The sequence below is a fragment of the Anolis sagrei genome, chromosome 2, assembly GCF_037176765.1.
Source record: "Anolis sagrei isolate rAnoSag1 chromosome 2, rAnoSag1.mat, whole genome shotgun sequence".
NCBI lineage: Eukaryota > Metazoa > Chordata > Lepidosauria > Squamata > Dactyloidae > Anolis > Anolis sagrei.
The window spans coordinates 81,861,568-81,879,405 of NC_090022.1; the positions used below are offsets into that span (position 1 = coordinate 81,861,568).

Below are 17,838 nucleotides of genomic sequence, written 5' to 3' on the forward strand. Positions count from 1 at the left end.
TAAGAAATAAGCAACTGGCAGTAACGATTGGCAGACTTGCCTGACAGTGCAAAGTACTTGAGTGTCTCTAACACCACTGGAAGTTCGAGACGAGTTATATGCTCTTCAGCCTTAAGCCTTGACTATTCTCAATTCGTTTCTGATACGATAAATAAATAAGCCTTGACTATTTCCCTTGGACTGTCATACCATTGCAGTGGATCCCCCAACCTTGAAGGGATGCATCTTTTATCAGATATAGAGGAGTCAGCTGATGGAACAGCACAGCAGTGTAAACATGTCTTCTCACTGTACACCGGTGGCGCAGTGGATTAAACCCGTGCTGGCAGGACTGAAGACCGACAGGTCGCAGGTTCAGCTCCAGCTCCTCATGCGGAGACATGAGAGAAGCCTCCCACAAGGATGGTAAAACATCAAAACATCCGGGCGTACCATGGGCAGCGTCCTTGCAGACGGCCAATTCTCTCACACCAGAAGCAACTTGCAGCTCAAGTTGCTCCTAGCATGACAAAAAAAAACTGTACACCACAATAGTGAACACAGCATTGGTCTTGGTACTATAAGAAATTTGTCCTGTAGGTCTCAATAAGGAACGAATGATCAAAGAAACCAAGCTTAGAGAGGTTTCGTGTAGTCAAGCAAGATACATAACTGAGAAGGAGCTGAATATCCTGAGTTCGGAGACTTCTGAGCCTTATAGTTGCAAGAGCTAAAGTTCAAAGTTTTCAAAATACTATTTCCTGAATGGTAAGAGGTGGATGAATAAAGTTGAATATTGTACCTATCCTTTGTGGGAGCACAAAGACCATCTTGGACTTGTTGACTATCAGGCTGAGATCCTAAAGGAAAACAATGTTTGAAAGAAGGTGATTTCAAGAGTGAACAACAATCAGCCTATTGTCTAGGTATTTTATTTATTTCTTGTGTCAGGACAGCCAGTCAATTATATTACATTTCTAACAGAACAAAGCAAACAAACAGAGAAAATACGAAATGTGTGAGTTCGGTAGTTGATTAAATGTCCTTTGACCAGTATCTGGCCACTTGGAGTGCTTCTGGTGTTGCTGCAAGAAGGTCCTCCATTGTGCATGTGGCAGGGCTCAGGTTGCATTGCAGCAGGTGGTCTGTGGTTTGCTCCTCTCCGCATTCGCATGTCGAAGATTCCACTTTGTAGCCCCATTTGTAAAGGTTGGCTCTGCATCTCGTGATGCCAGAGCGCAGTCTGTTCAGCGCCTTCCAAGTCACCCAGTCCTCTGTGTGCCCAGGGGGGAGTCTCTCATTTGGTATCAGCCATTGGTTGAGGTTCTGGGTTTGAGCCTGCCACTTTTGGACTCTCGCTTGCTGAGGCGTTCCAGCGAGTGTCTCTGTAGATCTTAGAAAACTATGTCTGGATTTAAGTCGTTGACGTGCTGGCTGATACCCAAACAGGGGATGAGCTGGAGATGTCTCTGCCTTGGTCCTTTCACTATTGGCTGCCACTTCCCGGCGGATGTCAGGTGGTGCGATACCGGCTAGACAGTGTAATTTCTCCAGTGGTGTAGGGCGCAGACGCCCCGTGATATGTCTCATTAAGAGCCACATCCACTGTTTTAGTAGGGTGAGATGTGTTCCACACTGGGCATGCATACTCAGCAGCGGAGTAGCACAGCGCAAGGGCAGATGTCTTCACTGTATCTAGTTGTGATCCCCGGGTTGTGCCAGTCAGCTTTCGTATGATATTGTTTCTAGCACCCACTTTTTGCTTGATGTTCAGGCAATGCTTCTTGTAGGTAAGAGCACGGTCCAGAGTGACTCCCAGATATTTGGGTGCGCTGCAATGCTCCAGTGGGATTCCTTCCCAGGTGATCTTCAGAGCTCAGGATGCTTGTCTGTTCTTGAGATGAAAGGCACATGTCTGTGTTTTAGATGGGTTGGGGATCAGCTGGTTTTCCCTGTAATAGGCAGTAAGAGCACCTAGAGCTTCGGAAAGCTTCTGTTCTACCATCTCAAAGCTCCCTGCTTGAGCAGTAATGGCACGATCATCAGCATAGATGAAACTCTCTGTCCCTTCTGGCAGTGGCTGGTCATTTGTGTAGATGTTGAACATGGATGGAGCAAGCACACTCCCCTGAGGTAGGCCGTTCTTCTGTTTCTGCCATCTGCTTCTCTGGCCCTGGAACTCAACAAAAAAGCTCCTGTTTTGTAGCAGGTTTCCTATGAGGCGGGTGAGGTGATAGTCCTTTGTGATATTATACATTTTTTTCAGGAGGAGGCGGTGGTTCACAGTATCATAGGCTGCTGACAGGTCTATGAAGACATTGTCTAGGTAAAGGAAGAGAACTACTCTTTTGACTAAAGTGGACTACTACCACCATGGCAACCGTACACAGACTGAAGAGTAGGACCCTGAAGAAGTATGCTCAATCCTTCACCTGAAAACAGAAAACTTGTCTGTGAGATCTGATAGCAATAGATCCAAGTTTGCTAATCAGTCCCCTATTGGCAACAAGGAGAAAATGGGTACAAAAGTCACCACTTCAAACCTTCAGGATAGAATACAGAAGTTCACTGCCCACAGGGCAAATATGGCCTGGAAGCTCCTGTCCTTCTTCAACATAAAGTATTGAGAAGAAAAGGCCTTCTGTAAATTGGGAAGGGGTATGCATTCAATAGCACCCCTAGTGAGCAAAGATCATATCTCCTCTTGAAGTACTGAAGGTGGTTTTGTTGGGCGTGTTTGATTCTCTCCATGGGTGGGAGAGAATCAAACACGATGTCTAACCATGTTGCATGACAATGAGAACCCAGGAATCGGGCTGATGGAAGCCCAAGACATGATGGATCGGTGAAAGGTGTTGGAAAAAATGCTGACTGGTAGGTAGGGCATCATCCCCAGCATTTAAATTAACTGTTTGGAGGCATCAAATGACTTACTGCAGGGTTACTGATGATTATGGGAAGACTTTGTCTTTGACACACAGATTGAGGGCTAAATCGACATCAATAAGGTGAAGTTTGTCTATTCCAGAGCTGTCTTTGGGCAAAGGATTGAGCAGGAGGCAAACAAATTCACCCCAAACAATTCACCACATGATTTGAAAGCTGAGTAAGATGAGTCAATAAAGCTGAGTAAGATGACATCCTTCGTGAAAAGGAAGATCTTCTGCAAGGGCCTTCCCCTCCTCAGAAAGATTGGAGGCACGCAGCCACGCGTGCCTCCTAATCGAGGTGGCAGTGGAAAACAGACTGCCAGCAGCTTCCGCTAAATGTTTTGCAAAATCTTTTTGCAACTTCAATAGCGCAAGTGCCTCGGCTTGCAGGGCTCTAGGGAGACGCTGTTGGTCTGATGGCAATGACTCAATGTACGGAAGTATTTTTGCCCACAGGAAACTTTGGTAGCCACTCATGTAGGTGGCATAGTGTGCCATACAGGTAAATAGCCCTTTTTGCCCAAAGTATCAATTTTCTTGCCCTCTCTATCGGGCAGGGTGGTGAGGGAATTTTTGGGGCGCTTAGTCTTGGCAACCTCCGCCACAACCATATTGGGCTTTGGAGGGGCCGTAACCCATTTCACAGAAGATACGTCTGTCTTATATAAAGAATCTAGCCTTCTAGGGACAGCTGGGACCAAAGACGGGGACATATCAGCAACCTTAGCCAGCTTAAGAATAGGAGCGGAGTAGTACTGGCAGAGGAGCGGAGGGTGTGACAACCTGCTCCTCAGAAGGAAACATAGGGTCCTCCACATGTTCTGGAGGCTTGGGGGCGGGAATATCCAACACTTTGATCATTCTATCTATCAAGGCAGTAAATTTGTTAAATTCAGCAGGAGGAATAAATGTGGCATTTTCACCCCCCACATGTTGTGCAAAGTCAGGCAAATCAGGTTGAGAATCCGAACTGTCCAGTTCAATTGCCTTTTGCACAGACCCATCAGGCAAAGGAACCATTGCTGGCCCTAGAGGGGTCACATCACCTTGTGCTTGAGGCTGAGAAGAGGTCAACCCAACAGGATTGTCAATAGCCAAGTTCTGGTGAGTAGAGGTCGACACAGTAGGAATAGGCTGAGAAGAAGTCAACATAGGATTGGTACAGCACAAATTATCTGTAGAGGTCAGCACAGTTAGAGGTCTATACAGCGACGCCTTTCCTATAGGAGGCACGGAAGAAGCAGCAGAGGAGGTCGAGGGTTCATCCAGTATGGCTGGAGGACCCGCAGCTGTTGTGGCCAGGGTCCCTGCCACTGGCGGGGCTGGAAAGGAAGGCATGGAGACAGCAGGCATCGGAGGCTGCACAAACATCATCTGGCCAGAGGGACTCATCTGCCAGAACCCTGGATAAGGCATAGGATCCATGGGAGGATGCCCCCAGCGGGGGGATCTGGAGAAACGGGAGCGCCTTCTACATCTGGAGCAAGATGGGGAGGAAGAGGAAGACGATGAGGAAGAGGAGGACGAGGAAGCGCGAATGCGCCTAGATGCCGACCAGTACTACCAGCGGCGTGACCTTCCGCTCCTCCTGGAGGGGGACCTCGAACGCCTGGGTCGTTTGCTCCGATGACGTGAAGATCGTTGCGGCCAAGGCTGGTGGAAAGAGGCCAGAGTCGGTGCTGCTGGAGCGAGGGAGGTCTGTGCCAGCAAGGGATCAATCTCCGCAGCCGCGGGTTGTTCCCAATCGCGGCAATCCTCCTCTTGCGGCGAAACCGCAGTGGCTTCAGGGAGGGGAGTGGCCTCGGCTGCTGATGTGGGAGGAGCGCCGAAGGCCTCCGACATCGGGCTCCCCGAACGCGCCGAAGAGGGTGCAACCGATGGCGCGACATCTGGCGTATAGGCCACAGCAGTGGGCTCTAGGGCCCCGCTCAGGGACGGCATAGCCGGTGTCTAAGGCGTCTCCAAAGCCGGCTCTGCTGCGCGCACATGCGCAGTACACGGGGGAGCCTCCGTCGTCGCTGCCAGAGTACTGTTAGCAGCCAGTAGGGAGAGCCCCGCCTCAGTCTGAGCTCTAGGCACGTTTTGGAAGCTAGCGCCATGACGGGCCGCCAGAGAGCTTCCCAATCTTTCTTCTGGAGCTCTTTCCTGAGAGGAAACTTGGTGGCCATCTTGCGCCCCCTTGTTCTTAGGTTTTTTGGCCTTCTTTTTGGCTGCGCCGACAGAGGCGGCCAAGAAAGTTAAGTCCGGCCTCTCAGCTGGTTGTACTGAAGCAGTAGGCGGCAAGAGAGCCCTCTCATAGAGCGCTGCTTTGAGTCTAAAGACTTCTTCCTCGTCTGAGGAGTAAACGAGAGGCAAACGGGGCAAGACTGGGTCAAATGGCCCTCACCCAGACAAGTGTGGCAAAGGGAATGCCCATCAGTGTCCGGCAGTGTGTTCAGACAGTTGGAGCATTTCTTAAAAGAAGTGGTCGCCATCACAAGAGGATTAAGTAAAAAAGGGTGGTCAGAAAGACAGTCCAAAATTCAGAGTACCTTACAATCAGTCCAATATAAAGCTCGCAAGAATGAGAAGGTTCTCTAGCTGCTTTAACAAGCGGGCGGATAAAGAGAACTGTCGGCTAGCCCCACCCATGGGCTATATATACTCGAGGGAGGTGGGCGGGGCTAGATGGGGACTAAAATGTTTATTTTATTTTCTAGAAGGTTCCGAAAGCTGTACTGCGCAGGTGCAGAGATACCAAATGTAGATTCACAGTGACTACGACAGGAAAGAGAGACATCTCTCACATTCAATGAGAATGGGAGTCATCCTTCAAGATGGCATATTGAGAAAAATGTTCTTCTCTTCAATGTTTAGCTACACTACACAACTGAGAAGCATCCACAACAGGTTCCTTAGGCAGGGATGGTTGACAGAGGGTGCAACTGTGGACTCTACAGTGGTTGCTGGAACTCAAATTACTTGAGACTGCAAACTATGCCAATATCGAGGAAGAAAGTTGAACTCAAAAATATTAGTATTCCTCTCAATGCCAACATCACTATAGGATGGGGACCTGATATCGGTAACAAGAATGGTAACATGAAGTGCTTTGCAACAGAGTCCTCCTGCTCTTTATTTTCATTTCCTCTAGCCAAACTATTTGCAATTGCAATCTGAATTATAGATAATACTCCAAAGTTTGTGGACATAACAAACTCTGATTATTTATTTTCATTTTGTTGTTCTTCAAAAAGTTCAAAGTGAAGAATTGTGCAAGTGAGTTACTTAAAAAAACACCCCAAAATCTCATGTTTTAAGTAAGTTTATGATTCTGTGTTGGGCCACATTTATAGCCATCCTGCGCCGCATGTGGCCCATGGGCCACTGGTTGGACAAGCCTGATCTAGAAGAATAAGAGAAGTGTCTTTGGGAGTGATGCATTGAATGTCCTCAAGCTGCACTGAGAGGGAGACCTAGGCTAAGATTGATGTTAATCAGATGGGTGACAATGGAAAATGATAAATACACTGTTCTGTTCCACCGGCTGCTGCACAGGTTGTTCTGTCATTGGGGAGTACATGGATTTCACCCTCAGAATCTTGTTCATGTAGAATGGGAAAGCAACAAGATCACTGGATGGTCTTTGGGTTATGGATGATATCAAGCATACTAATGGTTACAGTAATTCTATGTGGATGGTAGAAGTTGAGAGATCCAGGTGGAATGGGAGTTTTCTCCCTATGTTCCTTATCCTTCTCTTCCAGTAGTTGGGAGCTTTCAAGCGGAAGCTGGTCTCTCTGGTTTTTCAATTGACTTCCAGGGTTTTTTTTAATTGGTAGGAGTCACCTCTTGGAGTAAAGCGAACAAAGATTAGGTCTGTCAACACTAACAGAGTTGACACTGATATCAAGAGAGCAGTCAGTTTTGGTGACTGGAAGGTGTCGACAGTACCAAAGAAGCCCTTGTGAGAATTGGTTGCGCTGGTGTTTCTGAGGTTAGGTTTGTCAGAATCAATAGTATTGAGGCTGATTTTGAGGGAGCAGTCAATGTGTTGGGCTCTTTCAAGTGTGCAGGCCCAGATGCAGAGAGGACCATCTCGTAGAGAAGGGCCTTAAGTCGATGCTCCATATTTTTGAAACAACTGGTGTAAAGGCATGGAATGTTTGCAGGAGACGACCACATGGGATTCTCTCCCAATAATGACAGCAGGAATTCCTGTCATTATTGGGAGTCTTGCCCACACACTCCAGACAGTTCTGAAATGAAGTAGTGGGCATAATGAAGTACTGTAAGCCAAGTTAAGGTTGGAGGAGACAACCAAAGAACAATAGACCAAGTCAGAAACTGGAAGTAAGGACTAAGATACAAGTCAGGAACCCAGAAGTAGATGAGAACAAGGGTTAGACTGAATCAAAACCACAGAAGCAAGTCAGAAAAAAACACCAAACAGATTAATAAGACAATACAAGTCTAGGTTCCTGTTTGCTGTTGTTGTGGTGGACAAAGAGGAACTAGGGTTTTGTCAGCACCCCCCCCCCCCCCCTATTTATATGGGCTTGGGGGGTGGGTGAGAGTTACTACCAAAGCTCTAGAGCAGTGGTTCTCAACCTGTGGGTCCCGATGTTTTGGCCTAACAGCTGGTAAATTGGCTGGGATTTCTGGGAATTGTAGGCCAAAACACCTGGGATCCACAGGTTGAGAACCACTGCTCTAGAGAGTTCTACGAGTGCTCTGCACAGGCACAGACAGCCAACCCATTTGTGTGATTCAGAGATACCCCTTTATTTTACCATTTTCAATAATTCTCTGACATTCACAAAAAAAAAATCTTTCCTCCCATCTTCTAATTGGAGATCACAACTCCATTCACTGTGAAATATTCCAAACCTACAGAGAGTATCTTGAGATCACCATGTTAAACATGATTATGAGTATATCTATCCAAAGTAGCCACAAACACGGCTCATATAGGTTACTAAGAAAGAAAACTTGAATGAGAAAAAGTTTATTACAAGTTTTTTTCCTTTCAGAAGTTTCAACAATGAAGAACTGCCCTGTATACACACTCACACCAAGAGTAGAAAGTCCACCACATATTTCTCATAGGAAAGGAGTGTTAGCATCTTTTGTCTACTGAAATGCCATAATAAGGTGAGTACTGTATATATTCATGTAGTAGTTCAGAAATTTTACTCAAAGACTTATCCAAAGAAGCTGGATTGCCTTATCCACGAGTCAAAGTATATACTGTACCCTAACTATTTCCAAAAAAAAAAAAAGAAGAATAATTCCCTTTTCTAAGTAGAGTGGTAGAAGGTTAGTTCATCCTAGGAGAACCTAAAAGAAGCACTGACACCTCTACTCTCTCAGCCATAATGCCGCTTCTGGCATTTTAAATTCCTGGCTGGGAAAATGTGCCGGTGGCAGTCAGGAACAGCTGGCCTCCCTAAGGCAGAACTAGTGCTTTCCTTTCTCTGTGGAATGACCCTTGAGATCCAAGAGTTATATCAAAATCTATAATTCTGACCCCAAAACCTGCCCTTGACTTATACATGAGGTCAGCTTATGCATGAGTATATGTTAGTTTAATGGGGACTAGTTGCAATGTTGACTATTCTTTGTACAAAGTAACTTCATCTGAGGAAGTTCAGTAATGTTTTATGGACCATCTGCTGTGGTAACATTTACATGTTTGTGACACTAGAGTACCAGAATCCTGACACAATATTTCAGCACAACTATCTAGACCTTAAGTCCAAAGGGCAAACAGCAAAAGAATCTGGATAATCACATACCTTAATTATAAGGCCGACATCTGTAGTAAGGGCCTGTACTCGATGGAAACTGGCAATGAGAGTGATGGGAAGAAAACCTTCTGAATCCATTTTCCGCCTCAGAAAAAAGTCTCGTTCCAAGTTGTCAACACTGAAGTAGTACTCTCTGAATACAATAAGCAATAGAACATGAAAGATATACAGCTTCCTTAGGCTATGTCACACTGGTATCAGCTCTAGAAAATGTATTTATTTGGGCATAAAGAAACTCTCCTGCTTTATTTCTTCTCTATCATCATCTACAACTAATTCAAACCAAAATGCTCCTCATGGATTCCAAATATTTTTATGTACTTGGGCAAAATGTGGTCCTCCAAATACTCTGGCCCATGGAAATTGCAATCAAACCACATCTACAGGGCTTGATTTGTTAATCCTTGTCCTAAGGTTGCAATCCCACATCTATATTTTCTAGAATCATGCTATTAATTTTAGTGGGAGAAATTAATACTGCATCCTTATCCCTTACACTAGTGATAACCACACTCTGATGTTTTTAACTTCAATGGGAAGGAATTCTGGGAGTTAAAATACCAGCCATGGAAGACAAAAGACAGAGAACCATTGTTTTAAACTGATCACTGTAACAGAGAATACATATACAAAAAGAGCTTCCTGACTATGTATTGGATCTTCTCAAGAGGAAATAGGTAATTCATCTTCATGCCACCCATACCTCCATATGTTAAAGCTATCAACTCCAGGTTCATCATATGAAAAATAAGATGAAGTCACCACTCTCCCGGTATCTGGGCAATTTGCTTGTGGTGATGGTGAGTGAAACGTTTGGAGGCTGCGACTATCTCTGGCTAGTATAACAAGATAATACAGGCTGTGACTGTGTCCACTAACATCTTCAATTCACCAATCAACCAAAATGGTTTGTGCTTTCAACTGCCCCCCGCCACTCTATGGTAAAAGTTAGTGTCCACTAAATGTTGGCAGGACACCACTGTGGGGTGGACCAATGGTTCATGGTTCAACTATCCTCATTTTAGCTATTTTTATTTGTTTACACAGCATGTTTTCAAATAAAGGTGTGGCATGAAGACCACCAGCTTTATCAGCAGAACTCGGGATTTCTCAGAATAACTGAGATATAACTTAGCAGAGAAATGTTTAAATACAGCATTTATCACACATCTGCTAGCATGACAAAATTTTCCTCTCCTCCTTTCCTGCAGCCCTCCTATCAAAACTAACTCAAAAATGTTTCCCCAGCCTTCTGGAAATAGTTATCAGAGCCTATCCTTCCACTTACAGAAATAGTTCTGTCAGAGGAACGAGTGTTGGATTCCTTCCATCCATCCACTAACTCTTCAGAAACCTATGTGGGCTTTCATAACTGCATGAAAAGCTACTTATAGAACCAAATTCAATACGTACATCTGTCGTTTGATATAGTCCTTGAGCAACTCCTGGTCAACACTGTATAACTCAGTGCTGCTGATGTTGTCAAAGTAGTATGTGATATTACTGGTATACTTCTGACTACGGGAACCATCTGAACCATCAAATTTCCGGTAACTATAATGATAATCAAAGTGAGCTGCAAAGGGAAAAGAACAAACAGGTATTTTTAAGGCCGATGTTTTTCTAAGATCATTTTGCACTCTACATTGTCAGCATCATGGTCATCTAATTTAGGAGGTGAGCAAGAGAGCAGGGAGGCTTTATAATGAAACTCAGGTGGAAGGGAAATAATTCAAGCCAGATTTTAATGAAATGAAATTAAACGAGAGCACCTAACCTACAAATAGCGTATTAAACGTTAATGCTAAACTAAACATTAGTAATTTAACTAAACATTATTATAGTCACAGAGGTTTATGAACTGGCTACTTCTTGAATGATTATTGTATGCAAATTACACATTTCCAGAATTTTACAACATTCTGCTCCAGATATTTACATAGCGAGTTCTTAGTTCAAAAATGTGTTGTTGTTAACAGCCATTAAGTGGACTTCAATGTATTCGTGGTGACCAGATGAATATGAGATCTCCAGTCCACCCTATTATCAACAACTATGGTCAATTATTGCAGATGCAGAGTCATGGCTTTCTTGTTTGAGTTTATCTGGAATAGTCTTCATTTTTTTTGTACTGGTTTCTATATTACCAAGCATGAGTGTCTTTTTTAGTAAGCCACATATTGTCCTGAGTAGGACAGTCTTAGTTTAGTCATCATGGCATCTATGGAGTGTTTAGGCATGATTTGTTTTTGAACTCTTTGTCTTTTAAGCAGTCCACTGTATTCACTGACCTTTTCTCCAGCACATTTCTAATGGTTTTTCCTATTACCTTTTCTCACTATCCATTCTCAGAAATGGGAAATATAATAGGCATGGACAATTAATCAATCTTTACACTTCAGAATCTTGTCTAGTACCTTCATGGTTGCCCTTCTTCTGATTTCTTCATTGCCATGTCATTGGGCATTTGCAATGACTTTACCAGAGAAAATATGTTGATAACTATAATGATTCATTTCTTTATATCAACTCAAATTGCACTGGGCCGCAGCCTAGTCAAAACAAACCAGCTATCCCCGAGGTCATTGACATTCTATGTAGGCACAGATGTTTGCTGCCAGCCAGTTTTTTATCTGTGTACAACATCCTGTGCACTGAAGCATGCTGGTAAATGTATCATGGCCCTATACGTACAGCGAGTACCTCCTCTTCCTCTCCCTCTCCCTCGTCCCCGGCCACGGCCTCTGCCCCTGAAGGCACCACGCACAGCTGCCCCCTCACTCTTGACACTGGAAGTTTCATCATGGTCAGGCCAACTCCCCCGTTCATGCTTGTTATCCAGGTGCCAACCTGCAACACAATCAGGCAAGAGGAGGAAAAATGTAAGCGCTAAACCCAACTTTTACAGTCATGAAAGAATGTGTGCAGAGATCGTCAATGAATCATGAATTTAGTGCAACCCTTTCATAATCCAAATGCTCAAAATGGCAGAAACTTTATCACAATACAAGCTAATATTTGCTACATTATTCAATATAGCCTGAAGAAAACTAGCATGATGTCTTGATAAGAAACAGCCATTTCCCATCAAATACAAATATTTCCAACAATATTCTACCAAACTGCCAAATATCTGAAACTATGCAGCAGACCAGTCTGGAGTATTCTGACAGAAATAAAAGTCACATACAGCCTAAGCATTGCATTGTGTTTATGTTTCTTCTGCGTTGCCTGTTGACTTATGATGAACACATGAATTTCATAGTGTTTTCTTAGACAAGAAAGACTTAGAGATTTCTGTGAAATATCTCCCACAAGTCCTAATATAGACCTACATCTAAGGACAAAGCAAAGCTATCCCTGCTTAGCTTCCAGGATCAGACAGGGTCTGGTGCCTTTAGGGTAGAAAAAGTAAAAACAATTAAAAACCTATAGCTGTCCCCACTCATACCTTTTGATTCACTCCTGTTGTTGGAAGGATGCCGGTGCTGTTCATTTTGTCTGTTGTTACGAGAAGCAGTTTTATCTCTTGGCACTTCAGACTTCATGTCTATCTGTAGAGGGACCCATTTATGTCTGTTACCTGCAAGGCAAAAATGACTGGCTAGTACACATTTTTATAATTGCAAATGTACTCAATATTTCTCCATTGCCCAAAACTGACTTTATCTGACAACAGTAAATGATGTTTCAGGTAGCTTTGGTTCCAAACAAATTCAGTCCTTAATCCTTTAGAAGCCAAAAATGAACTGGGTATAAGAGCCTCTTCAGATATTCCAAAGAGGGAATGTGGCTTAATAACTTGAGCCTTCTTGAGCCAGTGGTTAGTACTGAACTTGAACTAGGACAATGGCCACAAAACTATGGAACAGAACAAAAGGAAAATCTTAGTCAAAAGAATAGTAGTTTATGCTTTAAAAGCAAGCTTGATGGTGTCTCCTAAGGAAAGAAATTTCTCTTCATCTGGATCTTTGGTTACAGAGAGAAAAAGCAGTTTGATTGTTGCTGTGATAAACATGCTACGGCCAACCTACAGAACAATAGCACAGTATGAAGATCCAGTGCATAGTCAGAGTGTACCCTTATAAGGCTAAGGGCCACATTAATTGTCCAATGAGGAAGAAAGGTTTTCCCTGTGTAATACTGAAAAGTAGTTTAGTGAACTCTGCACCTTGTTTTCCACTGCTAGTCAAGGATCCTCTTGTTTGAGAGGAGGGGCTTCCTGAGTTTAAAAATTAACTGCTTTGTTTGAGAGGCGGGGCTTCCTGGTTATCCTATATAAACCAGTGTCTGAACCCAAGGGGCAGCTGGGCTTTCCACAGAAGTTGAGGAAGCAGGAACCCATTTTGTTTCCTTCTGCTTCAGGATAAGCTTTGTTTAAATTTAACTGCCTTCAGCGCTGCTTTGTTTGAGAGGAGGGGCTTCCTGAGTATAAAAATTAACTGCATTGTTTGAGAGGAGGGGCTTCCTGAGTTTAAAAATTAACTGCTTTGTTTGAGAGGAGGGGTTTCTGTGTTTAAATTTAACTGCTTTCAGTGCTGCTTTGTTTGAGAACTCGTACACTCAGTAACCTATACTTTCACCCCTGCATACAGACAACATCAAACACACACCAAGAGGAGGTCATTCGCAACCTCCAGATGGAACAAACACGAAAACTTCCCTTCTCATGCACAAGCTGTGGCATGTTCAGCTTTTTCACACTACAATTACTCAATTACATCTGCCCCAAGTGTACACAGATCACTCGCATGGAACACAGGATACGACAACTCGAGGACCGTATTAAGACCCTTAAGGACATTCAGGAACTTGAGCTGTTCTTAGACACCACACACCACACTGGCCTAGACACGCATTCCATATCACACCAACATTACGGGGAGGCTCAACAGAACAGCACCTCAGATGTGGACAACCCTCAGGCTTGGAGAAATGTCACCCTTAGAAGGACACATAGGACCCGGAAGCCTCCTCAGAATACTTCAGCTCAGCTGCAGCTACACAATAGATTCCAAATTCTCACACAACTAGCACCTGACCAAGAAACACAACATATTGGGGAAGACCAGAATGGCTTAGATACTGATCAGTGGCTCATCCTTGATCAGTGTGCAGGGGATAGCCCTGACTGGGACAACACTTCACAACATTCACACTTGCACAATCGTGCAGGTGTACCATCCTCAACCATAGACCAGGAGCAACAGGAACACATACAGGAGAACCATAGGCTCTTGGACGAATCTCAATGGATTGTCCTTGACGAATGCACCAGGGATGTCGAGGAGGAGGACAACACTTTTCACCTACACAATTCACACCAACAGGATCACTTTTCTGGAGACCTACACACTACATTGCACAAAAGGGGCCCTGTCATTCCTGAAAGTAAACAGGTCTTGGTAGTAGGCGACTCCCTCCTTAGAGGAACGGAAGCTGTCATTTCCAGACCAGATGGGATGGCTCGAGAAATATGCTGCCTACCGGGGGCAAAAATACACCATATCACTCAGAGGCTCACCAGGCTCCTCAAGCCTTATCACCGTCCTCCCCTCATGTTGATTCATGTAGGAACCAATGATACTGCAAGGCATACGTTTCAAAAGATCACAAATGATTTTCGAGCTCTAGGAGCAAAGCTAAAAGAATGTAATGTACAGGTGGTCTTTTCATCCCTCCTCCCAGAAAAATAGTACAGGTCAATGACTGGCTTAGAAAATGGTGTCAGGAGGAACGCTTTGGCTTCCTCGACCATGGCCTGCTTTTCCAGGAGGATGGCCTACTGGCAAGGGATGGGGTGCATCTCACACAAGTAGGAAAACACCTTTTTGCTCACAGACTCGCAAACCTCATTAGACGCACTTTAAACTAGGTCCACCGGGGGAGGGGGACAACAGCCTTGCGAACACTACTTTACCCATAATGTCTGGGAATTGCCAGAAGGCTAAACGGAGGGCTGGACAAACACAACAAGGACCAAGTACCAAAAGCACAATAATCCCAATTAAACAGCTCAAGGGAAGATCCCAGGGGCTCACATGTCTTTACACTAATGCACAGAGCATGGGAAATAAAACAAGACGAACTCCAACTTTTAGCACAACACCACAAATATGATATCATAGCCATCACTGAAACCTGGTGGGATGACTCCTATCGCTGGAATGTAGATATCGAGGGGTATAACCTCTTTCACAGAAACCGAACAACAGGGAGAGGAGGCAGAGTAGCCTTATATGTCAAAAATTCTTATGCTGCAGAAGAGATTCAAGACAGCAATCTGGGAAACCAGCTTGAAATCATCTGGATAAGAATCAAGGGAACTGGGACTCAAAAAGATGTCGTTGTAGGCGTCTACTACAGACCCCCAAGCCAGGAGGAAGAACTTGATGAAGTCTTCTGCCAACAGTTGACCAAACAGGCACAGAGAAGAGATGTAGTAGTCATGGGCGATTTCAACTATCCCGATATTTGCTGGAAAACAAACTCGGCCAAGAGTACAAGGTCCAACAAATTCCTCGCTTGCCTCGCAGACAATTTCATGGTCCAGAAGGTAGAAGAGGCAACAAGGGGATTGGCTACTCTTGATCTCATCCTAACAAATGCGGAGGACCTGATCAATGCGGTCGAAGTGGTAGGATCCTTGGGGGCAAGTGACCATGTGCTCCTGCAATTTGAGGTACAAAGGAAGGCCAAAACTAAGACAAGTCAAACCCGCATTTTGGACTTTAGGAGAGCTGATTTCCAAAAAATGAAGGAAACACTGAGCAGCACTCCGTGGACACAGATACTAAAAGACAAGGGAGTTACGGATGGATGGGAATTTCTCAGGAGTGAAATACTCAAGGCGCAATTGCAAACCGTGCCAACAAAGAGAAAAAATAGGACAAGTGCAAAGAAGCCAGAATGGATGTCCAAAGAACTTCTAACTGTGCTAAGACACAAAAGAGACATGCACAAGTGGAAAAAGGGAGAAATCACCAAAGAAGAATTCAAACAAATAGCCAACACCTGTAGGGAAAAGGTCCGCAAGGCTAAAGCAAAAAACGAGCTCAGACTTGCCAGGGACATTAAAAACAATAAAAAGGGCTTCTATTCTTATGTCAGTAGAAAAAGGAAAAACAAGGAGGCGATAGGACCTCTTTGAGGAGAAGATGGGGCAATGCTGACAGGGGATAGGGAAAAGGCAGAACTACTTAATGCCTTCTTTGCCTCGGTCTTCTCACAAAAAGAGAGTCTTCAACCTCAGCAAGATGGAGTGGATGAGGGATTGGAGGACATCCAACCTCAAATTGGGAAAGAAGTCGTCCAGGAATACCTGGCCGCTCTTAATGAGTTCAAGTCCCCAGGGCCAGATCAACTACACCCCAGAGTATTGAAGGAACTAGCGGAAGTCATTTCGGAACCATTGGCAACCATCTTTGAGAGTTCTTGGAGAACGGGAGAAGTTCCAGCAGATTGGAGGAGGGCCAATGTGGTCCCAGTCTTCAAGAAGGGAAAAAAGGATGACCCAAACAACTACCGTCCGGTCAGCCTCACGTCGATACCGGGCAAGATTCTGGAAAAGATTGTTAAGGAAGCGGTCTGCAAACACTTAGAAACAAATGCAGTCATCGCTAATAGTCAACATGGATTTATCAAAAACAAGCCATGCCAGACTAATCGGATCTCTTTCTTCGATAGAGCTACAAGCTGGGTAGATGCGGGGAATGCCGTGGATGTAGCGTACCTGGATTTCAGTAAGGCCTTCGACAAGGTCCCCCATGACCTTCTGGCAAGGAAACTAGTCCAATGTGGGCTAGGCAAAACTACGGTGAGGTGGATCTGTAATTGGTTAAGTGGACGAACACAGAGAGTGCTCATTAATGCTTCCTCTTCATCTTGGAAAGAAGTGACGAGCGGAGTGCCGCAGGGTTCCGTCCTGGGCCCGGTCCTGTTCAACATCTTTATTAACAACTTAGATGAAGGGCTAGAAGGCATGATCATCAAGTTTGCAGACGACACCAAATTGGGAGGGATAGCCAATAGTCCAGAGGACAGGAGCAGAATTCAAAACTATCTTGACAGATTAGAGAGATGGGCCAAAACTAACAAAATGAAGTTCAACAGTGACAAATGCAAGATACTCCACTTTGGCAGAAAAAATGAAATGCAAAGATACAGAATGGGGGACGCCTGGCTCGAGAGCAGTACGTGTGAAAAAGATCTTGGAGTCCTCGTGGACAACAAGTTAAACATGAGCCAACAATGTGATGTGGCGGCAAAAAAAGCCAATGGGATTTTGGCCTGCATCAATAGGAGCATAGTGTCTAGATCTAAGGAAGTAATGCTACCCCTCTATTCTGCTTTGGTTAGACCACACCTGGAATATTGTGTCCAATTCTGGGCACCACAATTCAAGAGAGATATTGACAAGCTGGAATGTGTCCAGAGGAGGGCGACTAAAATGATCAAGGGTCTGGAGAACAAGCCCTATGAGGAGCGGCTTAGGGAACTGGGCATGTTTAGCCTGAAGAAGAGAAGGCTGAGAGGAGATATGATAGCCATGTATAAATATGTGAGAGGAAGCCACAGGGAGGAGGGAGCAAGCTTGTTTTCTGCTTCCTTGGAGACTAGGACGCGGAACAATGGCTTCAAACTACAAGAGAGGAGATTCCATCTGAACATTAGGAAGAACTTCCTGACTGTGAGAGCCATTCAGCAGTGGAACTCTCTGCCCCGGAGTGTGGTGGAGGCTCCTTCTTTGGAAGCTTTTAAGCAGAGGCTGGATGGCCATTTGTCAGGGGTGATTTGAATGCAATATTCCTGCTTCTTGACAGGGGGTTGGACTGGATGGCCCATGGGGTCTCTTCCAACTCTTTGATTCTATGATTCTATGATTGCATGCTAGTCTTCAGGGGTGTGGAAGAAAATGATCCAGCAGATATCAGGAAAAGATTTTTGAAAGTTGGAGAACAAACAAAAACATTACTGTTTCACATTTGTATGACTTTTCTAATAATTTTTGAAAAGCTGTCGTTACAACTTTTCACAGATTTTCTATTCTTAATACCAGATTGATTAGTGAGGCTAGACAAACTTGTCTTTTCTTCCTGAATCAGGTAGCTGTTTTTCTTTTGTAAAATTTAAACCAAACT

The 17,838-nt window shown here is 44.4% G+C and overlaps 1 protein-coding gene across 2 annotated transcripts in view; it reads right to left on the reverse strand.

Annotated features, from left to right (window-relative positions):
• Window positions 1-17,838, reverse strand: part of LARP1 (La ribonucleoprotein 1, translational regulator) — a 92,748-nt gene that overhangs the window by 25,322 nt on the left and 49,588 nt on the right. Inside the window, exons 5-8 of one of the 2 annotated variants that reach the window (XM_060765521.2) lie at window positions 12,150-12,281; window positions 11,402-11,548; window positions 10,112-10,274; window positions 8,687-8,831 (exon numbers count right to left, since the gene is read on the reverse strand). In XM_060765521.2, coding sequence (XP_060621504.2) covers window positions 8,687-8,831; window positions 10,112-10,274; window positions 11,402-11,548; window positions 12,150-12,281 — 587 coding nt within the window. Of the gene's footprint in view, window positions 1-8,686; window positions 8,832-10,111; window positions 10,275-11,392; window positions 11,549-12,149; window positions 12,282-17,838 lie in introns of both variants that reach the window. The other variant, XM_060765519.2, reaches the window with a different exon arrangement.